The sequence below is a fragment of the Gopherus evgoodei genome, chromosome 2 (assembly GCF_007399415.2).
Source record: "Gopherus evgoodei ecotype Sinaloan lineage chromosome 2, rGopEvg1_v1.p, whole genome shotgun sequence".
Taxonomy (NCBI): Eukaryota; Metazoa; Chordata; order Testudines; family Testudinidae; genus Gopherus; species Gopherus evgoodei.
In genome coordinates this window covers 171,251,948-171,277,096 of record NC_044323.1, presented here as the reverse complement: position 1 = coordinate 171,277,096, position 25,149 = coordinate 171,251,948, and the positions used below count along the sequence as shown (strand labels likewise).

The 25,149-nt window shown below is 40.0% G+C and overlaps 1 protein-coding gene across 1 annotated transcript in view; it reads right to left on the bottom strand.

Annotated features, from left to right (window-relative positions):
* PHLPP1 (PH domain and leucine rich repeat protein phosphatase 1) overlaps positions 1 to 25,149 on the bottom strand; it is a 236,280-nt gene that overhangs the window by 31,591 nt on the left and 179,540 nt on the right. The window contains exons 7-12 of the mRNA XM_030552262.1: positions 24,008 to 24,210; positions 22,217 to 22,277; positions 18,934 to 19,029; positions 12,811 to 12,966; positions 2,654 to 2,854; positions 1,247 to 1,409 (exon numbers count right to left, since the gene is read on the bottom strand). Coding sequence (XP_030408122.1) covers positions 1,247 to 1,409; positions 2,654 to 2,854; positions 12,811 to 12,966; positions 18,934 to 19,029; positions 22,217 to 22,277; positions 24,008 to 24,210 — 880 coding nt within the window. The remainder of the gene's footprint in view (positions 1 to 1,246; positions 1,410 to 2,653; positions 2,855 to 12,810; positions 12,967 to 18,933; positions 19,030 to 22,216; positions 22,278 to 24,007; positions 24,211 to 25,149) is intronic.

Genomic DNA, 25,149 nt, shown 5'->3' with positions numbered 1-25,149 from the left:
TTGTAGGCTATAAAGTTTTAACATTGTTTTGTTTTTGAGTGAATTATGTAACAAAAAAAATTCTACATTTGTATGTTGCACTTTCATGATAAAGAACTGTCTCTACAGTACTTTCATGAGGTGAATTGAAAAATACTCTATTTTTACAGTGCAAATATTTGCAATCAAAACGATATGAAGTGAGCACTGTACATTTTGTATTGTGTTGTAATTGAAATCAATATATTTGAAAATGTAGAAAAATATTTATAATAAATTTATAATAAATTTCAACTAGCATTCTATTATTAACTAACAGTGCAATTAAAACTGATTAATTGTGATTTTTTTAAATTAAATTAATTTGTTTTGAGTAAATCGCTTGAGTTAATTGTGATTGAGAGCCCTAGTATTATACCTTCAATATTTTCTACTTGGATAATTAGCACATGACCCGTTAGAGTTCTGTGTTATGGCCTGGAAAAGAGACAAAATTTTAGTTTACTACACGAGGCAAGCAATAGTTTCCTGAACACATTCAATTGTTGCATTCCTCCAAAGATAGAATCTCTTAAGGAAAACTCAGGTTTGTGTTACTTATTTTTAAGCAAAACATAAAATTTTTAAAAAGCTATGTATTCTTGAACTGTAATTTTCAAAATATTACTGAGACTGTTGATTGCAAAATAATTTGCCAGATCTTTCCTCTTCTGGAATACTATCACTACCCCTTAAGTCTTGCCTGCTCTATTGCTTTTAAAGGTATTTTTAAACCAGTCAGTGATATGGCTGGCTCTAAATATTATTCATTTCCATACATGTTAGCTGTCACGGTTACAAGTAATGACATGACATATACAACCTGGTTACAGGAAGACAATTAATACTTATTTTGTAGAGAAGACAGGACCTGCTAAAAGTGCTTGGTTAGCAGGTCCTTCCTTCCTGTGGAGCAGACCATTCCAAAGTGAATTCCTCATGTCCTCTGGCATGGTGTCCCCCATGACAGTAACAGTTGCCCAGATTTCAACAGAAGGTAAAACTCTGTAGGAGTTTGGCAGCATGATGGATTTGGGATTCACATATACGACTAGTACATGTCTGCTGTGACAAACTTAAGGACACAACATAGCCTGCTTACAAATACACTGTACTACAATGAGGGTCTCATTCTTGAGGAATTTTATTCACACTATTTCTAGCACCTAGAATCCTTTCAAAACTTGTGTGTGTGTGTTGTTTTTTTTTAAACGCATCCATTCCATACCTTTATTTCAACAAGTTGCATGACTTCTGGGAAGACTTCAATGCAGTTGGAGTGAGCAATCACAGTATGCATACGTCTACAGTTCATAATGGTTGTTGGAATGGCTTTCAATTTGTTCCCACTAATATCAATTTCTTCCAATTCCTCAAGCTTGGCCATTTTACTATGAAAAGAAAGAAGGGAGATTAAAGATTTTTTTTTTTTAATATGTACTGTTATTTTTAAATTTTAAGCTTAGCAGTTTTTTGGGTTTTTTTGTTTTGTTTTTTTTAACTTGTAGGCCCATACTGTTGTAAGAGATCAGAGTTCGCTATCTCTCCTATTATGTCATGTTAGCAAGGTTACATCATAAGGTCTCATTTGTTCTATTCTGTATTGTTAATTTCTTAATTTAAAAATTCTTGGTGTTTATTTCTATTTTTTGTTCATATTTTCCTCTTTTAGTATTAGTTTTTTCTTTTCTACTCTATGCTCTTTCCTTACCTTTCTCCTGGCATCCTGCTTCCATTCCCTCTTGCAGAATGCTTGGTAAGTTCCCCTCATTCTGTTGCTCTCTGCAGAGCAACATGTATTCTCACTTTCTCTCCTACTTGTTACTCCCTGAAAGCAGTGTGCTAGGGAGTGGCAGCATGTAGGGCCTTCGTACCAATGGGAGGAAGAAAAGAATTTGAAGGAAGTGGAGAGATGGGGCACCAGTGTCAGAAGCCTGGCTGTGCGAAATGTCACATATGACAGATGTAATATACCTTCTGGAATCTGGTGGCATCCCCAGCCTTACACTTGGCTTGTCCACACTTGAGACATTCTGGATCAAAGCAGGGTGTGAATTTAAGCGCAATAGATAATCCAGACTAGCTCTCCGTGCAGACACTAATTTCACAATTAGAGTGTCTTTTTCTGTTTTAGTTTAATCCACTTCGAAAATGCATTACTCTAGTCTGGAAAAAGGCACTCTTATTCCAAAATAAGCATCCACGTGATGTGCTATTCTGGAATAACTATTGTGGTCAATTTTGCCATGTAGATAAGCCCTCAGTATATGTGTGTAAAGTGACCAAGTTATGCTAACTATGTGGGAAACAGCTTCCAGATTTCCATAAAGTGGCTGTGATAGGAGAGTGCATTGATTTTCCTTAGCTGAGACTAGCACACAAACTCTAGAGATAAATGCACACATTAACATACAAAGTGCATTCATTCCTGTGTACAACATGAGAGCATGTAGTTACATACATTCAAGTGGCAATGGACAAACCCATCATTGCACAGGCAACGCGCACATGCACTTAAAAAACAAATGCAACACTCCAATTTGTGAACAAAACCTTGCTATGAAAATATGCTCCGCATTTTCCACTTAAGACTGCTTTCTAATAAAGAGACAAGCAGAACTAAGAAGTTACTTACCTCGCAGGAAAGCTCTGTAATCGATTGTAGGCCATATGCAGGATCTTCAGATGTGGATGGCCAGTTAACAAGGCCACGCATTTATCTGTGAGGTTGTTATTGGTCAAATAAAGTTCCTGTAAGATGCTGTTGGTCTCTTCAGAAAGGGTTGCTGTAGGAAGTGTTTCTAGTTTGTTGGCAGAGGCATTCAAGTTTCTCAAGCTACAAAATAAGATTGTACATGTAGTTAAGAGTTACTGTATTGTTCATCTGTCTTCATTTATATACACCACTACCACCAGAGATTTACAGAATGTTACATTCAGAAGCAGAAAATTGCTGGAAGTGGTCAGAAGACAGTTTAGTTTTATACATGTAAAGTAAATTTCCATTTAAATTGTTAAATTAAGTAGTGAGAGACTTTGTGCTCTTGGAAATGGCATGGATAAAAAAGCATTTTCCAGTACTCACTGGACCACAGATGACATTTCTAATGTACAGTATGAAACACATTATGGAACCTGTATTTACAGCATGGAAAAGTTGGTTACACAAATATGCAAGGTAAATAGTAAAGATATACCTGGCAATAAGAGCTGGGTGGCTTAGGAGTTGAAACTTTTCACTTCTACATCATTGTTTAAAATCTGACAGATACTAATAGCGACAAGAAGTGGTTACTACTATACATTTGTTTGGTGGCCTATGTGTCTAGTTCTTGATGGAAGGGGACATGTTATCCCCAGACCAGGCTGCCTCTCCCCTGAGTGCCCATAGCCAAGTAGTTGGCATTCATAATTATTTCTGCAGTCCTAGATGAGAGGCCAAGGACTGAATAAGCAAGAAAACCTGAGTCCTTCTCCCTCACTCAAAAAAGCTTTTGAAGCCCTGGGATGAGATACAATTGACACTGGTGTGGAGAAGGTTGCACTTCCTGTGCTTTACATATATAGATCTGTAGACAAGGAACTCTCATTTGTTCAAATAATTTTAGTGCTATATTGATACAAACAGTAGTCTCAAGGGATATCTGGCAAATAGATACAATTCTTATCTGAAAAATATCTTAATGCCACATATATTTTACAAGAGAAATGGAAGAACTTTTATCCCACTATTTACTTTACAAAGAGACTGCCTTTGGAAGCATACTTTGCTGAAGAATGAGTGTGTTTGTGTGTGTGCGCGCAAATATACAGCGTCCAGTCTCTTGAGATCAAACCGCACTGTTCTCATCAACTAATGAAAAATGACAGCTGCAACAGTCCAAGTAATTTTCAAGAAACAGAAGATAAACTATGTTAATTTGGTAGACAAGAAAGCAGGTCATTGCCCATAAAATAAGGGAACAGAACACAAATTTAAAAAAATGAAGTATGTGTGTCTGACTGAAGAAGCAATACTGCCTGATTTATTTCACGAGGAAAGTACGCAATATTGATAAATTTTTCTCTAGTCATCCAACTACATGGGGATTCACACAAAATGTTAAGGTTTATTAATGAATGAAACAGATTTCCAAGAGAATTCACAGCTGCAACCTGTTGAACCTTGTCCACAGAAAACAAGAGTTTACACACTATAGAAAGGTCACACACAGCACTGAGGGATTAAAAAATTTTCCATTAAAACAAAAAACTCCAAGAGCTCTGAAGAACTGAAACGAGGTTAACTACTTTACACAGATTCCAGAGGAGTCCACTAACGCAGAAAAACGCAGCTTAAATCAACAGTCTCATTTGTTATTCACAGGAGCTGTATGACTCGATGTAAAAAGATTGCGATTGCAAGGTGGTGGTGGTTCTTTAAAACAAATCCCCCCCCCTTGACTTAATCCTTTAGCAAACAAAAATACACTGTCTGTTCAAAAATGGATTACAAAGCATAAGCATTCTGAACCAAATTACTTTACTAAATCACAAGAATGCACACCTAATGCTAAAATATGAGACGTTACTGTAACAACTTATGTTGGCAACAGCATTCTTTTAGTCTCTTCTTTTCTCCACTATATTTTCAGGTATGATCAAAATTCTCAACTTAAAGGTGCTGTAAGTGATTTAACAACATTTACAAAGCCTAAACATTCCTGCAGCCACCATGACTGAATGGTCGGTTTTGAAAATGGTTTAAGGCCTTACCACTGAGCAACCACCTACTTCCTATGCTGCACTACAACAGTTGCAATCGGTAGAGCTACTCAAGCTTGATCCCCTTGGAAGAGAGGTCTGGCAGTACAGCTTTCTTGACGAAGGGGTCTCAGCCCTCCACCTGGTCCAAAACTGTTCTGGTGACTTTCAGAGCACAATGCCAGGCACACACATTTGCAAGGCCTGCAGCAAAGAGTGGGGTTTCATGGGGATTTGACTTGTGCTGTGGAGGGGAGTAGTGCTTTCTTGGGGAACAAGTTCTGCGGGCATAAAAGGGATAACCGGCTATTTTACTTCATTTCTTGTAATATGCAAGGCTCTAAGTGCCCCTGTAGCAAAGGTGTGTATTACTGCATGAATCCAACACACAGTACCTATGCAGAAACCCTAAAGCAGAGAGGTTAAGCTATTTGCACACAGCAATTCCAGGGCAGTAGAGCTGGTCGAAACTGGAATTTCTGTTCTTTGGAAAATTCTGACATTTTTTAAATTTACACTGCACTTCCCACTGTTTAGGGATTCCACAGACTGGGCTCCTCTCTGCCAAGAAGAATGCTGGCACAGTCCCTCCCTAAAGCTCAAGTCTCAAATCTACGCTCATTTGTTTTATCCGCCTTTCCTTTGTATAACAGGTTTGGGTGGTTTTTTTGGTTTGTTTTGTTTTTTTAACTTGAGTGCACATAGTTACAGTTTCCACGTTTCTGGTTAGAATATCAGATCCTACATTTTTCATTCCTCCTTCCCCCATCTATAACTTAGATCACCACTGCTCATTAACATTTCTCTTTAGAAGCTGTCATTCCAACTGAGGGTACGTCTACACTGGAAACTTCAAAGTGCTGCCGCAGGAACGCTCCCGTGGCAGCGCTTTGAAGTGCGAGTGTGGTTGCGCGCGAGCGCTGGCAGACAGCTCTCCCAGCGCTCCTGGTAATCCACCTCCACGAGGGGATTAGCTCTGCCGCGCCAGCGCTCAAAGCCTGTCTACACTAGCGTTTTAAAGTGCTCAGACTTGCTACACTCAGGGGGTGATTTTTGACACCCCATAGCAGGCAAGTTAGAGCTCTATAAAATGTAAGTGTAGACAAGCCCTTATTTTGGGACACTGAAGGATTCATAAAAATGCTCTGCCAGCAATTCTCAACCACATGCCCATATATAAAAAGACAATATTCTCAGAGAGGAGGGCTTAATGAATGAATGGTTTGAAATAATGTAAAACAACAACTAACTCTAAACTAGTTGTACATAAAATAAGTTGATAAGAGTCGGCAGACAAATTTCCATCATGCTGATTTAACTAACTGGGCCTAGTCAAGGCTATCCTGAGGCTATGGTTATACTAGAGAGCTTGCAGCTGCACCGCTGTAAGCTTTCTAGAGTAGCCACCTTCCGCTAACGGGAAAGAGCCTTCCCGTCAACTTAATCAATCCATCCCCAATGAGAGGTAGTAGCTATGTCTGCAGGAGACGCTCTCCTCACCAACATCATGCTGTCCACACTGGCGCTTAGTTCGGTGTACCTTGTCGCTTGGTGAGGGGAAGCACCATAAGCTATTACTGACACAAGTGGCAGTGCAGTTATAGACTGAATCGTTAGAATTCATCCTCAAACCTCCAGCTGGGTTTGGCACTGCGAGCTACCACATTAGATTTGTTTCATGTTCCATCAATGCCCTCTGAAGCCACAGTGCTGGGAATTTACTTAGACACAAATATTGCCATCTTTCCAGTGCCTGTATTCAAAAACCATTCCATATGCCTGCAGATATCCCACTCATACCACTATCAGATGGAACCAGAATGTCAAGCATGAAAGCCTAGTCCAAACTTAATTGTTTTTCCTTCAGACTCTGCCAACACACACACACCACACCACAAGCACATGAAAAAGTACAGCATCAACATAAGAACTTGATTCCACTACCCTCATATATACCAGAATACAATAGCGAGGAAATATGAATTAACAACAGTTACAGAGATAAAAAAAGAAAACTTAAGTCACTGGCAGCGACACAGGAATTCTGTAGCTTTGACAAAGTGCAAGGTTTCCTCTGGGGTAATAAACATTCAGCTCTGGCTGGAACAAGTCACCTTCAGTTTTACAGGGTATTAGGCGGATACCCTTAATAAAGGGTCACTTATTTTTTTCAACCACACACCTAGGCAAAATATAATATTGTCCCAGAGAACACACACAATCATGGTAGGGCTTCACTGATTCCGCTGAAGTAGATCTCTCAACATATGTGCAGTTTACATAAAGTGTTAAACTACTTGAAGTAAAAGAGTGACTTCATCTTAAAAATCTACTTCTACAGTAGAGGCAACAATCTTCAGTTAGGAAAAATAATTAAGAGATTCCAAAATATTTATATTGGTATCTAGTTGTACTGTATTCAAGAAATAAACTAGGATAAAAGAACCTTCAAATTTGTATAGTACCTCTTTCTCCCCAAAGTATTCTGAAACATTTTATAAACGTCACAATGCAGCTACCAATGGAGCATAACATGGTAGCTGTTACGAAATGCACAGCTATATTATGGAATTGTTTAAAATAGCAAGGTAAAAAAGATTGTATCCAGTAAGAAAGACTGGAAATTTATATTAAAGCAATCCTGTTTAGCTTGCAAACAGTGACATATTCAGTTAGAAGTCCTATAGCTGCAAAAAAAAAAAATATGCACAAAATTAAATGGATATCAGAAGAATCCAGGCAATATGTACCCCAAGTATTAAGATCTCAGATGATACAAGTTAGAAAAGAAAACCATTTTAAGTATCTATAAAAAAATGCTCTCAGTATATGAACATCTAATACCATCAACAGCACAGAAGTGAAATGGAAACAAGTTCCATAAAAGGAAAAATCAGGGAAAAATAAATACTAAATTGATACCAATTCTGGCATGATGGTTTTAATTGAGAAAGGGGTGAGAAAAGTACATCCCAATCCCCCTCTAAATCATCCTACCAATGGATCGCCAAAAGTACACTATCCAGATCATCTAATTTCTTCCTTAGCTCTTGCCATCTTACTATCTCCTCTTCTCCTGTCCCTCATTCTCTTATTCCCTAATCCTCCAATAAAACTACTTTCCTGTCTCCAGAGTACCTGTTTCAGTTGATCACCTTCAGGTAATGAAATAGGAAGAGAGGGGAAGAAGATAAAACTATGTTAAATTATGTGTGTGCAGAAGGTTTGGGTATCAATCATTCCACCTGTCATTCCCCGCTCCCCCTCCTGATACAAGAATTAGAATCATACACAGCACCAGGAAGTAAAGGGGAGTGTTATGGTGTGATTCAGTGGCGCACGAAAGTGGCATGTATTAAGTGCTAGCAGTATCTTTTTTTCATCAAATATTTTCCAGCTACCCAGCCCTGGTGTGGGATCAGCACCTGGATGAAGCTAAAACCAGGCATGAAAGATGAACACATTCTGAAGAACTAGCCCACATATATCAAATCACCCTCAACAGATACCCTACCCCCAACATCTGTCACAGTATACAGATGTATGATCCTAGACTCACCACTAACACTACATACTCCAACAGAACAGCTGCCAAAAGCATCTTTTATACCCAAGTCTGGCCAGGAGCCTTTGTCCCACATCCCAACAGACAGAGATTTGGTCAGAGTGATTCATGTATATGTGAATTCACACAGGCTTGATTGCTGCTGCTAACTCAGAAGTAGAAACATTGAAAAAACTCTACCTAGTACTAGAGTACTAAGAGCACACATGAAATGAAATAACACAGTTACTATGAGTATGACACCCACCATTCTGAATGCTAGCATAAGTCAAACAACATCAGTGAACCTGGTTACTACCCAGTTGTCTCCAAACAGTTAATCACAGTTCCAATCTGTAGCACAGAACAGAGTAGACTTAATACATGACCAAGTGAAAGTCTTGGAGCCAAGTTTGTAAGCGGGTGTACGGAACTGCATTGTAACGAAGCTCTGTGACATAGCTGTATTTAAAATGTGGCCTTAGTTTAAAAAGGTACTGACCTATCTTGGGGACCACCTCTCTCTCATCCTTGTTGGATGCACTCCTCCGGAACAAATGGATCTTTCTAGGACAAGAGGAAATATTTTGGGAAGCTGTCCCATGGCTCTGGAACCACACCAGCTAAGAATGATTACAAACCTTACTGTCCCTCAAGGAATCTTTACCATAGCTTTCCCACAACAAGAGGAGAATGAGGGGGAGTGAAACATTGACTGTCCTTGAACCTCTCCACTGGCTGCTAGCTTACTTTTCAAACCAATGGGAAGTCCAAGGAGACATTGCTACATATGATCCACACTACAAATTTTAACTGCCTCCAGTGACTGTTTTAGGCTCCAACTATACTTCTACCATCAACTTCTACAGCCTAATTTCCCCATGCTGGACTCCATCTTTCTTAGTCCCCTTCTGACCACACCTACAGGTGCCACTTGATGCTATACTGAGCTGATATTGTTTATATTTACAAAAACTGATATGCTTAGTTGCTTTTGCATCTGCCTATATATTAACATACTGAAATGTTTTGCACTGTGTGGATCTACAGTTTAACTTGAAGCTGACCAGTGACCAGATCAAAAATTTGTAGAAAAAAATCAGACACGTAAAAGGACTAAAAGAATCTGGCCACTACCAACAAATGAGGAAGCATTTGGAACTTGGGGTTATGAGAACCCAGATGCACAGATGAAGGTTAGACACATTTTCTGGCAGTTTTTCTACCAACCCTAACACCCATAGCAATTCTCCATTTTCACAGAAGCATCTGCTAGTGAGACTTGAACTGATTATCTGCCGATCTCTGTAGTGCTCAACTCAGCCAAGAAAACTCCTACCAACATGATCAAGATCTATACTATCACCGGTATATTCAGAAGCAATTTCTGTCCTGTTCAGAGGAACGTAGTTTCATAGACAAATCCTCAGGGGCTTATGGTCTAACAGACATAATGGAAGTTTCTCCACAAATCTGATACTGTAATAGTTTAAAAATAGAAAACTAATTTTAATGAAAAACTAGTGCATCACATTCCTAAGCTCTATTTGCCAACTGAGAATAGAAATTTTGTTTTAATTTTTGTACGAGTTTGAGGAGGATGCCATTAAAGGTTTGATGCAAAACACAAACAGAAGTTGGTAAGTATCTTATTGTTTTTCAAAATGCGTTGATGCACTGATTTGTGTGTTTTTTTCCAACCAGGTGTTGTGGATGCTAAAACACAAACCCTGTGTTAAAATTAAGTAGGCACCTCAGACCCACTAAAACCCAAGGATATCTGGAGTTCAAGGAAGATGGAGAGGTCTATGAGCTGAAGCACATCTTCTATCATCTTCCCTTGGAGGATATCAAAGTGCTATACAAACAAAATCCATCTCCACAGACTCCTGGATGTAGGTCTCATTTTATAGATGGGGAAATTAAGGGCCTCTGGGGTATACTGATCTGCCCAACATCATATGCTGTAGAAAGACTGTGGCAGAGCTGGAGCTTGAAACCAGCTGTCTTAGCACCCACTCCTGTGCTTTAATTACATGGTCACAGGGGTATGCTGCCCTACAAACCAGTTTGAGTGAATTTCAGCCATACAATTCTTTCAGTTCATATTTTTAAAAACCCATGAAGTAAAAAGGCATTTTCCAGACAAGACCCAAGTTCACACTCCAAATCTGAGGCCTAATCTACACTGGTCTTTTGCTCAACAACTGTTAGTGCTGCAGCAGCGGTGTGTGCACTAATAGACCAGCCAAAGTGTCATTTTTGCTATTGTCTCTTCTGTATCTTTTCCAAGTAGGGTTAGATGACATGGTAACAGGATAGGTCTACATAAATGATCCAACCAACAGTGGAGATGCAAAGGTGTTAAGAAAAATTCTAGAGTCTGTGTATCTCCTGCAACAATACTTTACATTACTAGTACATCGCTAAAGGAGAGCTCCTTTACAATGCGTTGGGATGTCTACGTAGTAGAGGGAAGATACTGAACCTTGAGGGGACCTAAAGTTCATGTAAGCTTACAAGGGAAGAGAACATCTGTCATATACATTTTACTTTAAAGTCTGAATTTTCTTCTGATTGTTTATTTCAGTCAAATGTTGTTATGGTACTTAATGTTTTTGCAGTTGAATTTAAGGTGTGCATATTATGGTACAATCTCCACCTGCAGCATCTCTATCTTGCCGCAAAATGGCATTAATCTGCATTCTAGACTAACAGATGGTAAATTTAACTCAGAAAAGGATTACTTCCCTACTCCCCCTTCAGAGATGTGAGTAGCTTTCTGAAACTTCTATTTCTTCTTTTTTTGCTCTCCATGCTTGACTAAGTATATTTTCTTTTAAAAAAAAATCTTGAGTAGAAATGTATATTCCTGTCTGGGGAGGGGGGCGGTATTTTACAAAATGGATCTATTCTTGTGAGTACTTATGAATAATGTTTGCAGGGTCAGGCTCTATGTTCATGCTATGTTATGGTGGAGAGTTTAGATGTACAAAAGACAGGAAGTTCAAAGTTGTCACCCAGCATCAGCAGCTATACATTTGTCCTTTTGCACACAAAATATAGGTAATATTTTGCTTTACTATACAGGCTGTTAAATTTACTGCAATAAGTTACAGTTGCCCTGGTAGCCATATTGTTATGTTTCCTAACTTGTTAATTGTGTGTTTGAGGGCTGCAAAATTTCAACCATAATATCGAACAACTACATTCAATAAACTGAGCAAACCTGACACGTACATAGTGCTGAATATGGAGGGCATACTGCAATAATCAAACTTTTGAAATCAAAACTCCATTTCAGCTCCCAGCACAAGCACATTTGAAAGATTCCTTAAAACCATGAAGAAGGAAGTTCTATGCTTGGGCAATTTGAACAGAAGAAACCTTTCCTAACGAAAATTAACCTTTTGGCATTACATGTTTTAGTCTAAAGGACAGTTTTCCCACAGCAAATTACTGAAGTTTGGAATTTATATGCAAACTGCATCTCCAACCAAGCCTGTAGCACTATAACCCTCACACAATGAGCCCTTGAAAATGAAGACATAACACTGCCTTCATAAAAGATTTACAATATAAAATAAGGGCATCCCTCTGACTGACTCATTACCAATCTTTTGGTGATGAGTCTTGTCTAAATGATGACAGTGAGATTAACAGTGCGGTTTCCCACCCAAGGAGAGCTAGTAGCCGTGCATTCTATTGTCATAGTTTAGAAAACGAACTAAACAGTCTTGCATGTCAAATTAAATGCAGCATTAATGTCACCAGTAAGCCTATGACCATTGTTGAATCATGAAGGTACGAGAAATATAGAAAGCTAAGCAGGTCATCCCATCAAAGGCCTCTAAATCTGCCTCACTCAGATGCTACAAATATGTTTTAAAAATACTTCTTCGTGCCTCTAGGCCATACACAAATTAAAGTACATTTTGAAGTCTGTCTCTTCAGATTCATAAACACAATTACAAAGACTCCAAGGCATGTAAAGCTGCAGCACAGAAATAAAGGTGAGGGGAGAGGAAATCAAATCAAGTGATGTCACCAAATAAATTAGTGACAAATACTCAAAGGCATGAAAATTTCAGAAGCAGGAACAGAAGAAACCACTGTCAGTTATTTTGACAATCTTATGTGACAGGTTTTATTTTGTTTGAAAGGAATGAATACATTTTGGCTTTTGATTCACAAAGAAGCTTCCACACTCTGGGTTAAAATTTATTTAGAAATTGCTGCTAACATATCTGGGAATGTATAGCAAAAAATGGCTCACGTTACTTTGTAGGTAGAGGTACTGTGGGAGCTTAGTGACAAAAAAAGCATATGAGAGCAGAAAACCAGAATTTAAAAAATTACTTATGTTTTAGCAGGTTTGACAGGACATCTGTTCTTAGCACAGAAGGCTCACAGCTTTCAATTTAAGGGACCCTCAGATTACCCTTTCAACTAAGAAATAAAATGCAACAGGTTCGTCATGTAAAAAATAGATTTTTTTTATTTACCTGTCAGCTTTCAGAAGAAGGTTCGATGGGAGCTCAAGGACCTGGTTGTGTTGCACATCCAGGACTTCTAGTTGCGTTCGTTCAAACCTCTCTGGTAGTCTTCCTAATTGATTATGTCCTGCCAGCAGCTTACGCAAACTGCTATTGCAAAACAACCTTAAAAAAAATAAAATGTCAAAAATAAATAAATCTAAATTAGATAAGGACACACTGAAAACTACTACTTATAGGGGACCCAAATCTTGTTTCAAAAACAGCAAAGAATCCTGTGGCACCTTAGAGAATAACAGACGTTTTGGAGCATGAGCTTTCGTGGGTGAATACCCACTTCGTCGGATGCATTTAGTGGAAATTTCCAGGGGCAGGTATATATATGCAAGCAAGCTAGAGATAATGAGGTTAGTTCAATCAGGGAGGATGAGGCCCTGTTCTAACAATTGAGGTGTGAAAACCAAGGGAGGTGAAACTGGTTCTGTAGTTGGCAAGCCATTCACAGTCTTTGTTTAATCCTGAGCTGATGGTGTCAAATTTGCAGATGAACTGAAGCTCAGCAGTTTCTCTTTGAAGTCTGGTCCTGAAGTTTTTTTGCTGCAGGATGGCCACCTTAAGGTCTGCTATAGTGTGGCCAGGGAGGTTGAAGTGTTCTCCTACAGGTTTTTGTATATTGCCATTCCTTATATCTGATTTGTGTCCATTTATCCTTTTCCGTAGAGACTGTCCAGTTTGGCCGATATACATAGCAAAGGGGCATTGCTGGCATATGATGGCGTATATTACATTGGTGGATGTGCAGGTGAATGAACTGGTGATGGTGTGTCTGATCTGGTTAGGTCATGTGATGGTGTCGCTGGTGTAGATAAGGGGGCAGAGTTGGCATCAAGGTTTTTTGCATGGATTGGTTCCTGAGCTAGAGTTACTATGGTGCGGTGTGCAGTTACTGGTGAGAATATGTTTCAGGTTGGCAGGTTGTCTATGGGCGAGGACTGACCTGCCACCCAAGGCCTGTGAAAGTGTGGGATCATTGTCCAGGATGGGTTGTAGATCCCTGATGATGCGTTGGAGGGGTTTTAGCTGGGGACTGTATGTGATGGCCAGTGGAGTCCTGTTGGTTTCTTTCTTGAGTTTGTCTTGGTATAGCACTCCCAGCTATCTCCCAGCTATCTCCGTGACACCACTGATTTCGTGAGGAAACTACAATGCATTGGTGATCTTCCAGAAAACACCATCCTAGCCACCATGGATGTAGAGGCTCTTTACACAAACATCCCCCATACAGATGGAATACAAGCGGTCAGGAACAGTATCCCTGATGATGCCACAGCACAACTGGCTGCTGAGCTCTGTGCCTTTATCCTCACACACAACTATTTCAAATTTGATGACAATATATATCTCCAGATCAGCGGCACTGCTATGGGCACCCGCATGGCCCCACAATATGCCAATATTTTTATGGCTGACCTGAAACAACACTTTCTCAGCTCTCGTCCACTCACGCCCCTTCTCTACCTATGCTACATTGATAACATTTTCATCATCTGGACCCATGGGAAAGAGACTCTGGAAAAATTCCACCACGATTTCAACAGCTTCCACCCCACCATCAACCTCAGCCTGGACCACTCTACGTGGGAGGTCCACTTCCTAGACACCACGGTGCAAATAAGCGATGGTCACATTAACACCACCCTATACCAAAAACCTACCAACCGCTATGCCTACCTTCATGCCTCCAGTTTCCATCCCAGGCACATCACAGGATCCATTGTCTACAGCCAAGCAGTGAGGTACCACCGCATCTGCTCTAACCCCTCAGACAGAGACCAACACCTACAAAATCTCCACCAAGCATTCTCAAAACTACAATACCCGCACAAGGAAATAAGGAAACAGATCAACAGAGCCAGACGTGTACCCAGAAGCCTCCTACTGCAAGACAAACCCAAGAAAGAAACCAACAGGACTCCACTGGCCCCAGCTAAAACCTCTCCAACGCATCATAAGGGATCTACAACCTATCCTGGACAATGATCCCACACTTTCACAGGCCTTGGGTGGCAGACTAGTCCTCACCCACAGACAACCCGCCAACCCGAAACATATTCTCACCAGTAACTGCACACCGCACCATAGTAACTCTAGCTCAGGAACCAATCCATGCAACAAACCTCGATGCCAACTCTGCCTGCTTATCTACACCAGCGACACCATCACAGGACCTAACTAGATCAGACACACCATCGCCGGTTCATTCACCTGCACCTCCACCAATGTAATATACGCCATCATATGCCAGCAATGCCCCTCTGCTATGTATATCGGCCAAACTGGACAGTCTCTACGGAAAAGGATAAATGGACACAAATCAGATATTAGGAATGGCAATATACAAAAACCTGTAGGAGAACACTTCAACCTCCCTGGCCACACTATAGCATACCTTAAGGTGGCCATCCTGCAGCAAAAAAACTTCAGGACCAGACTTCAAAGAGAAACTGCTGAGCTTCAGTTCATCTGCAAATTTGACACCATCAGCTCAGGATTAAACAAAGACTGTGAATGGCTTGCCAACTACAGAACCAGTTTCACCTCCCTTGGTTTTCACACCTCAATTGCTAGAACAGGGCCTCATCCTCCCTGATTGAACTAACCTCATTATCTCTAGCTTGCTTGCATATATACACCTGCCCCTAGAAATTTCCACTGAACGCATCCAACGAAGTGAGTATTCACCCACGAAAGCTCATGCTCCAAAACGTCTGTTAGTCTATAATGTGCCACAGGATTTTTTGCTGCTTTTACAGATCCAGACTAACATGGCTACCCCTCTGATACTTGTTTCAAAAATTGGTTCATAAACAACTGATTAGCAGAAGAGTGGATTTAATAATCCACAAGAATCTTCCCATATCCCACCAACCTCTCAGAAAACGGATGAGTGTTGAGGGATCTGGGGGAGGAGAAGGGACAAGGAATCAAATCACTCCACAGGCTATTCCTACAGTGTGTGTCATTGGTGAAGTGGGTAATTACCAGCAGTGACTTCAGAAAGCTGAACCTGTGGGATCTCTCCAGATAATGAAGGATTAAAAAAGTGAGAGAACACCAACCACCCTGGAAAAGTAGTAGTAGCAGCACTATACTCATCATGTGCTGATTTATAATCCACTGTACTTCCCCTCCTACGTCCATTTTCTTTTTGTTAATACCAGACTAACAAAGCCTCCTTTGTTAGTCTGGTATTATAGGAAATGAAATTTATCGAAACCGCTTTTCTATCTTGAGCTTTACAAGCTGCGGATGGCCCAAAGTTCCCCTCACTGCCTCTTTTTTTTTTTGGGGGGGGGGAGGTGGGAGGGTAAAAGGTTTGTTTTGGTAAACTACAAGTCAAAACCACTAATTGTTCCTACAAAAATTGTTAAAGGAATTTAGATATTGGGCGTAAAAAGCCCGATAACACAAAAAGACGAAGTTTCGATTTTCAACAGGAATAAATCAAAAGAAAAAAGATTATTCTTCATCTGCCCTGTGCTCCAATGACTATACAGTTTTAATTAAAAGATGACTATGCCTCTTTTTGACCTTGCTTTCAAGCAAAGATTCACATATTACTCAGCATTAGTGGAAACCTTCCTCCCCCTCTTCACATGAGACCCATACATCCGCAAAGAATTTTGCCTTTCCTCCCACCCCCAATGCATCAACTATTATTATGCAGTGCCATTGCAGGTCATTGGGCAAGTGTGCCAAAGTAATCAGTTAAGTATGCTGGCTTTTCCCTTGACAGATGTAGTCAGACACTACAAGTGAGCACCAGTATCAACAGTTCAGGAAGATGATGGCTTGCATTATGTAATTATGGATACAAATCAATGTCACCACTTTCTCTAGCCAAGATGACTCAGCAATAAGGGTAAGTATCTCTGAAACTGTTGACCCTATTTATTTTAGTAGTTTTGTTCTGCTTTGCTTTAACTGTCAATTTTGTTCAAAAAGCCTCTTATAAGAGAAAAAAGAAATATGGAATTTTCCTTCTATTTTTTGTTTCGCATAGGCATGGTCAATGTTGTCAACATAAAATGTTTTAGCTAGTAACTAAAGCTGGCCAACAAAACAATGTAGCGGATGTGGAAGAAAACTGGAAATAGTTTCTGTCCCAAATCAGAATGGAATGTCAAAAAATTAAAATTTTCTGTGGAAGCTAAATTAAAAAGCAATATAATCAATTTTGGGAGAACCAAAGCAGAACGTTTTGGCTTGCTCCTCGAGCGACCTGATTACCCAAGGAGCTGGGCAGCCCAGTGTGTTACAGAGGTGGGGGAACATTGACACTACATTTCTTTGTATATTCTGCTCCATTTTGACTGTGTAATCTCCACAGCTTGAAGGACTATATCTCAGTTATAAAAAGGTAAGTGCAACAACAATCTGCTGTAGTTTATTCAAATTAGGTGCAAACCCCAGGCTCCCAGCAAAATCACTAGTCTCTCTCTTTATTCAAACTATGGACACTTATTTTTACAGTATTAAACTTTCTCCAAACAGTGAGCTCTTCATCCACTTAGCATGTCCTGGCACCATTGTACAATATGGAAACAAATCAACCAGGCTTCCTTTGAGAGCGGGAAGGAGTAAAGGGGCAGTAGGGAATACTCCAAATACATATTTATACCGAAGTGCCAGAGGATTTTGTTGATACTGTTGATAAACATTTGAGAATGGGAATCAAAGCTTAAATCCAGGCCCAAACTTGCCTGAAGTTCAGGGATGTTCAGAGCCAATGCTTTGGGGTGGGCCGATCAATAAGTATAATATCACTAAGTCATCTAAGCATATGCTATCAGGAAAAACTATCGAGGTTTAAAACATTTCCTGGTGTTTAATGGGAAGATGGGAGAAGAAGATGCATGTAGATTGTGCCTTGGAGTCATTAGTTTCAGCCAATCACTCATCTCCAAAGATGCTCTGTGTATGCCTTGATAGTTTTTGCTATTATAAAATACAACACAACAACTGAAAGGCAACTGAACTTGTTTTTCTTATGAGTGATGCAGTTTCAGCTGATGTGAACAAGGCATTTCTAGAGAATTAACAGTATGTACGTTAGCCTGATAGGTTGCTCAAGTCATCTTCTCTCATTCCTTTCAGCCTATATATTTCTAAATTCTGCCTTTACTTTCTATTTCTAATGCAAAGTCCTCGATTCACATCACAGTTCTCACCCGGACTAAATTAACCTCCTCTCTGGCTTCCCTAACACTCTTCTTTGCTACAATGGCTCTTTTTCCATATGAAGTTTGAACTTATCCTCACTTTTATGGATCTGCCCCTTACTCTCCATCACTTTGCCCACTCTTCTCACCACATAGCTGCTTCTTGTCTCTCTTCTCCCACGCTCATCATGTCTTTTTCCAGGCTGTTTCCTATGCCAGGAATGACAACCCTTTTCCTGTGAGCCACGTGTTCACACTAATTCCTCTGCAAAACCCACTTTTCACTTTGATTTCCAAACTGACCTCCACTCATGTGCCAGCTAATTCCCGTTGTCTCAAGGTGCTATTTACAAAAAAGATATGAAAATATTAAGATCTTTCTTCTCTTCTCTATGATTTGTGTTTGTCTGTGAAGTTAACTCTTGAGGGGCAGGGCCCATGTTTTTACCTGAGAATACTGCTCACTGTCGTACAAACCTAGAACAGTCCCAGCCTCTGGGTGAGTAATATCCTTAGGGGCCGGGATTGCTCTGTTTCTACCACACTTTGCACCATGGAGCCTTGTCTGGGGCTTCTAGGGGAACAACATTAAGTTGTAATTTCTGAATCTATAAAACATCATGCAAAGTTATGGTTGTAAATATTTAATAAGCTTTCCTCTCTGAAGCGCTGCATAGACGGCTTTAGAACTTCTGTCTGGAATTCAAAGACATTGTTCTCTGCGTGAAAGTAAAGAAGAAAGGCTGTGCTTAAACTTATGGCACGATGACATCCCATGAGGTAAACATAAAATCAATCAAAAGATAAAAAAAGCTTATCAGTCAATGGAACACACTAACATTGAATCAGCAATTATTTTTGAATATGATTATCCTGTCTCAAGTTGCGTAACCTGGTCTGAAGGACTCACCGGGCAGGCAGTTCACATAGCCGATTGTGGCCAACATCCAACACTTCTAGTTTTCTGCTGTCACATACCCACTCAGGCAGGCTTTCCAGGTGGTTTCTATGGGGATGAACACAGGAATCAAATTAAGGTGTAGTCCTTAAAGACTGCTACTAATACAATCAAAAACTTATCTGTACACATGTGCACAAACACACACGAAGCCTACTGCACATACAGGTCCCAATGGGAACTGTAGATCCTCTCACCATTGAGAAAACACTGAGTACAGTACGATTTTGGTTGTAAGAGAAGAGAAAGCAGCCAATTATTTTATAAAACTAAACATTATGGGGAAGGGAGTAAGTTTTTCAAACTCACGCACAAAGGTGAACCTGGGCACAAATACTGTGAATACTTTCCCTCTGCAATGGTAAAGCACCTAGTACAGGAGGAACAGATATACACCCTGACGAGCACTTAACTGAATACTCAGCTACACAACTAGGCATCTAACTTAAGGTAGCTGCACGCAGAATTTAAGTTTAGGGAACAATATTTTTGATTGCATAGAAATCAACACTCCTTTCTCATCAGCGTGCTTGAGTCCCCTTTGGATTTATTCAAAGAATGATCTTTAACTCAAAAAAGCAAATAGTGACCAAGCCCATATTTTCACTGAAATATCAATTACCTTAAAAATATAATCATGAATACCAAAACAAACAAACATATTCCTCTAGGAAAAAAAACAAAGAAACCCCATTGCTTAACTGTATGCCAATTTATTATAACACAAAAATGAAGTCATAAAAAAGTTTCAAAGTCACTGCAAAATCAAATCTTACTCAATATGACTAATGCTTTGTTTCCCACTTCTTACAAACAGCACTTTTCAGTAAATCACACTTACCCATGCACATACATTAAGGTTAGATACCCAATTATGCTGATTTATGTTCTTGCACATCTAAAAATGAATGGCCACAGCCCCAGGCTAGCTCATTTACTGCTATGCTCCCATTTAAAATGTTCAATAGCTTACAAGTGCCTTAAACAGTTTTTATGAAGTTAATGGCACTTAAATGGAGGTTACTTACTGTAACTGGAGGCTCTTCGATATGTGTGGTCCCTATCTGTATTCCACATGTGGGTACACATGCACGCCATGCACCCAAGTCTGTAGACTTTAACAAGCAGCGTCTATTGGCCCAACTAAAATGTCAAAAGAGGCTCCTAGCAGTGGGCTAGGAATGGGTCACAGGTGTGGTGGTAGAGGGGGCCAAAAAGCAGGACCTCATTCTTTTGTTGCTTGTGGGAGGCTTGGCAGGATGCTGGTAGTAAAGCACAGGAGGAGAAGATGGCAGACTCGGCACTAAAGGCAGACCTATAAACTTTCTCTTTGGGGCTGGTGTGTTGATCATCAGGAACCGGAAAATAGGCCTTACATCCTTTAATGAATGGAGAGGGTCAGTCTTTGCGTTAAAGAGGTTGGGCACAAAGGGAAGATCTTTGCTATATTCTGCATCTCTGAGAAAGCCCAAAGATTGCAGCCACAAATCCCTCCTTGTAACAATGCCAGTGGCCAAGTTGCTGGATGCTGCATCAACTGCATCCTGAAGCTCCATTTTCACTACCAGGCTTGCCGCCCTCTAGAAAGGAGAGGAACTGGGCTCTGTCCTCAGAGGAAAGTTTGTCCTGAAAGACTGCCAAACTAGAGTAGTTATTAAAGTCATACCTGGCTAGGAGAGCCTGGTAACTGGAATTGGTAGAACTGCAAGCCCACAGAGAAGACATTTTCCCCAGGAGGTCCAGTCTCTTGGAGCCCTTGTCTGATGGGGTGGTCTAAGTATTGAGACCTATCAGGTTTCATAGCAGCCTCTACCATCAGGCAGCTGACAGCAGGGTGGAGAACAGGAATTTAGCTCGCTTTACCGGAACAAAAAAAGAGCAATTCTCAGCCTTCTTAGATGTAGGGGGCAGGATGCTGGGGTGTGCCAGACGAATCTAGCCACCGGTTCCAATAGCGTTTCGTTAACAGGGTGAACCACCTTACTTGATCCCAGAGGCTGCAGAATGTCCAACAGTCAATGGTGTGGGTCCTGGACTTCCTGGAGAGATATCTGGAGATTACCAGCTGCTCTTCATAGTAAGTTCTGGTATTGCCTATGGTCATCTGGTGGGGAGGGGCAAGAAGGAGAGACTGTCTCATCCGGGAAGAGGAAACTCCCATCAGAAATGTTGGTACCTGCTGTCCTGGTTCAACCTCCTCCTCCTCCTCCACCAATGGAACCAATTGTTGGAGCAAGGGGGAGGGGACTGGAAAGACTCCTGAGTGTGTCCTGGATGTCTGGTATAGGGATCCCATGGTCCCCAATAGGGCAAAAAAGAGGGGCCAACTGTTTGAGGGGGACCCCATGGCATAGGGAAACATTGGTTCCTAGGGAGGCCACGTTCATAACAGTAGCAATCATAAATCCTGGCTCACTTGTCCAGGCTTAGCTCTCTCTCTGTGGAGATGAAGGAGGGATTGCCTCATCATATTTGTCTGAATCTGAAAATTGCTCTTGTAATGGTGAAGCTGTCAGTACTGGGGCAATCCCGCCTGATGGCAGTAAGTAAGATAGTTCCTGGGATACCAAAGTACTGTCATCTTCCAGTGTAGCTATGTCCCTCAGAAGGGCTAGGCCAGAGAAGACGGGAGTTCCGATGGTCAGCACTGATGGTAACAGTACATCTCTGGTCATGCTGTGTTCTTTAGGAGGATGCGTCAGTACTACTGAGTCGAGAGCTGCACTGGTGGATGGAACTGGCCATTAACGTAATATCTACAAGCCCTTATGTGCGGATGATAACGGACATTTGCAGAACTGTAAGTCATCCCTGTTTAGGAAACCACTTGAACACATGCTTTAAATATTGAGCTTAATAGAGAACTAAATTGATACAGAGGAACGCTCAAGAAACCTCCCTGTTACGTATCCAGCCTATCTACATTGGACAGGGAATCTTTTAGCCAATGAAGTTTATACAAAAGTAATTGTAAGTGACTCCAGTAGTATGGTTTATCACAAAATTAAAGAGAAACAGGCAGAATGCCCAGTACAAAGGACCAGAGATAGGGTGCAGTTGAAGAACTAGGAATAAAATTCAAAATTCCTGAAACCTCTCAGGCAACATCACAGCCCTTCCGTAATTCGGTATTTATGTTCAGTAAAACACAGGTGACCCTCACTTACTTCACATGAACTTAACTGATTGATGTAGATGCTACAAATAGCAAGAGAAAACATATCATCCTTCTTACCTAGAAATATCCATAGATGTCAGATGATTTGGGACTGGATACACATCAAGATGAACAAGTTCTGGGAGAAGAAAAAAACTAATTTCATGCAAAGCAAACTTGTCATTTAGTGTATCATGTAGTTTTATTAATTGCCAGAGTGTATTCCATAAGAAGTGTATTTGCTATGTAGAAGACTTAATACAATAATCAAAATGAACCATTTAAGATAGTATTTCGTTAATTTTAAAAAAGGAATCAATGACTAACTGAAATTATTTTATTTTCCCCAACTTCCTCCTACCCAGAGCTCCAATCGTTAGCTTTATTTCCTTTATTCTCTCTCTATTTAATAAGATAGCATAGACAGGCATAAATCTGTGATACTTTTTCACTAATGAATAGAATCATTGTTACTGGGTACCTAGGAGCAGATGGTCTACTCCCAAACAGAATGGGTCATCTCTTAGATGTGCTCTGCTTGACCAGATCACACAGATATGAAGCACATTCTTCAATTTGGCATTCAGTGACAAAGTCAGAGTCATCTGCATTCCTGTGGGATTTTCTTTTTTAAGCAGCCCAACAGGCATTTCATAATTACGTACCACTAACAATATAAGTACTTTTTTTTTTGTTTTAAAAAACTTATTAACACAAAGACCTATGCAATAAATATTAGAATTCTCAATTCAGAGTGAAGGCTGAAACTCACTGAGTAATGCATATTACAATTAAACCTACAGACTGTTCTAAAATAAAGATGTATGTACACAATACATTACCTTCAGTTATAAAACTTAAACAGTAAAATGAGGTAGGAAAAAAGCACAGGGAAGGAGGAGAGATTGCACAGTAATAAGTTATGTTGGCTGGTCCACCCAGAACGGCTTGTGAGGAGTCCCTTCCTTTTATTTCAGAACAGTCCTTCCCGATCACTTTTGACTGAAATAAGCAGTTGTCACAACCACTAGGGTTCTCAACATCTGTCGTTGCACATGGCTGTATTCATGTTAACTTTTAGCAGCTGTGAAAACACATCATCTGACCCTTTCTTGGAGTCTTTCCACATCTCTCAAAACTGACTTCATTAAAATACAGCCTTCTTTCTACAGAAAGTGTGAAGTATCCAGTACCAACTACTTAGAACAATCAAGTCTAATCAGAGTGACTAGTTGAAATTGTGTAGTTTTTAATAAATATAAATAATTCTAAAGACCATTCAATTAATTTTATTCCCTGTTTAATTTGATCAGAGGAGCTATTTAGGTGAAAGATATTGCATACCCTATATGAGGGGAAAAAACCAAAATGTTGACTGACCACAGGATTTGTAACTTTTTAACCAGAACACAGGCAGGGAGATCTGTTCATAAAAATACATACCACTTTACTAGGTCACCCAAAAGGCCAATTGTTAAAACATTGCTTACCTCCAGAAAGGAGAAAATGTCCTTAGCTTGCCTTGGCAATGCAACACACATAGCTTATAAGGTAATTCAGACTTTCAAGACCTCTCTGACATTGTATACTGTGGAGGGTTAAGAATGGAATTTCAACCTTCATTCTAAATTTCTATGATGCTCTGTCCAAGTCAGCTGCTTAGTGTCATTTGAACATAATTTTTGAAACTTAAAATTACCACTGACATGATATTAGGTAAAAGTTCTCATTTTCCCAAAGGCCAAGTCAATAGATCCCTTGATTAAGCCTAATTATGTGTATTCCATTTAATAAGCATTCATTCGGCTGTTTGAAAACCAGGTAACAAAAAGACAGACCTCAACATGATAGCCTTGAAAACAGTCTTACCATTTGAAAAGGCATAAAGAGCTTTGAGAAAATATCCACTGATTTTGAGGGTCACCAGCTGGTTTCGTTCACAGTGCAGCACTTCAGTGTTGTTGAAAACTGTTGCATCTAGTTCACAGAGTTTATTGTCTCGTAGGTCTAATTGTGTCACATGATGCAGGAAGTCTACTTCATCCGGCACCAGCCTCCTAATTACATTCAATCTTGCAAAGGGAGGGAAAAAATAGAAGTTGCTAGACACAATTACTACACACTCCCTTCTGGCAGGGTAGAGGAAAAGAAACTTTGCTCTCCAATTAAGCTATTCCCCAATGGTTGGGTCAAAATGATAAGACTCAGGATCCTGACCTACTTCAATTTTAATTGTTTTATTATTCTCTCTTCTTTGGGATTTTTTTTTTTTAACAGGATGGTTCAGGTCTTTTATCTTATCTACTGTTATACTGGGATAACAACACTGACCCCTTTGGAAGAATCTTTTGAGATCTACCGAGCATGACGTAAGAGCTAGTGCTATTATTATGGTGTCTAAAACAATAAAGGTGATCTTGCTGTGATTTACTCTGAAGTAGCACAGAAGAGTAAAACCTTTACAGTTCTGCTAGCCTTCAAAGAACCATAGTAATTGTCCGCTGGACAGGCTGAGCAGATACCCGTACATACTTCAGGGGTCGAAGTGAGAAGCTGGAAATACTGGGAGTCGGACTTACTGAAAGGCAAGATCCAAAATTCTAAATTCTACACACAGTCACTCACATCTCACTTCACCACCTTCCAAGGCAACCAAATACTGAGTCAGAAGAAAGCATACTGAACTTAAAAGGTAATGAGGGGAGAGGATCTGGAAGTAAGGGCTTATCTAATCCAGTAAATTAGTGTGCAGCAAGTCTGGGTATGAATCTACAGTACACCAGCCTGTCACACACTAACCCACTGTGTAGACAAGAACAGCTCTTACTGGTTTCTTACTGTTTTCAATGTAGCAGTTACTAGATTGAAGCCAGCCAGTTCTATAAAAAGGAGCAACAAGAAGATTTCAGTACACTTCAAAATATTTTGCCTTAGCAGCGAAACCTAACAAAAAAAAAAAGGAAAAAGCTATATTTACTTTTTTTAAAATTGGTGTTTTTAACTAGACAGGA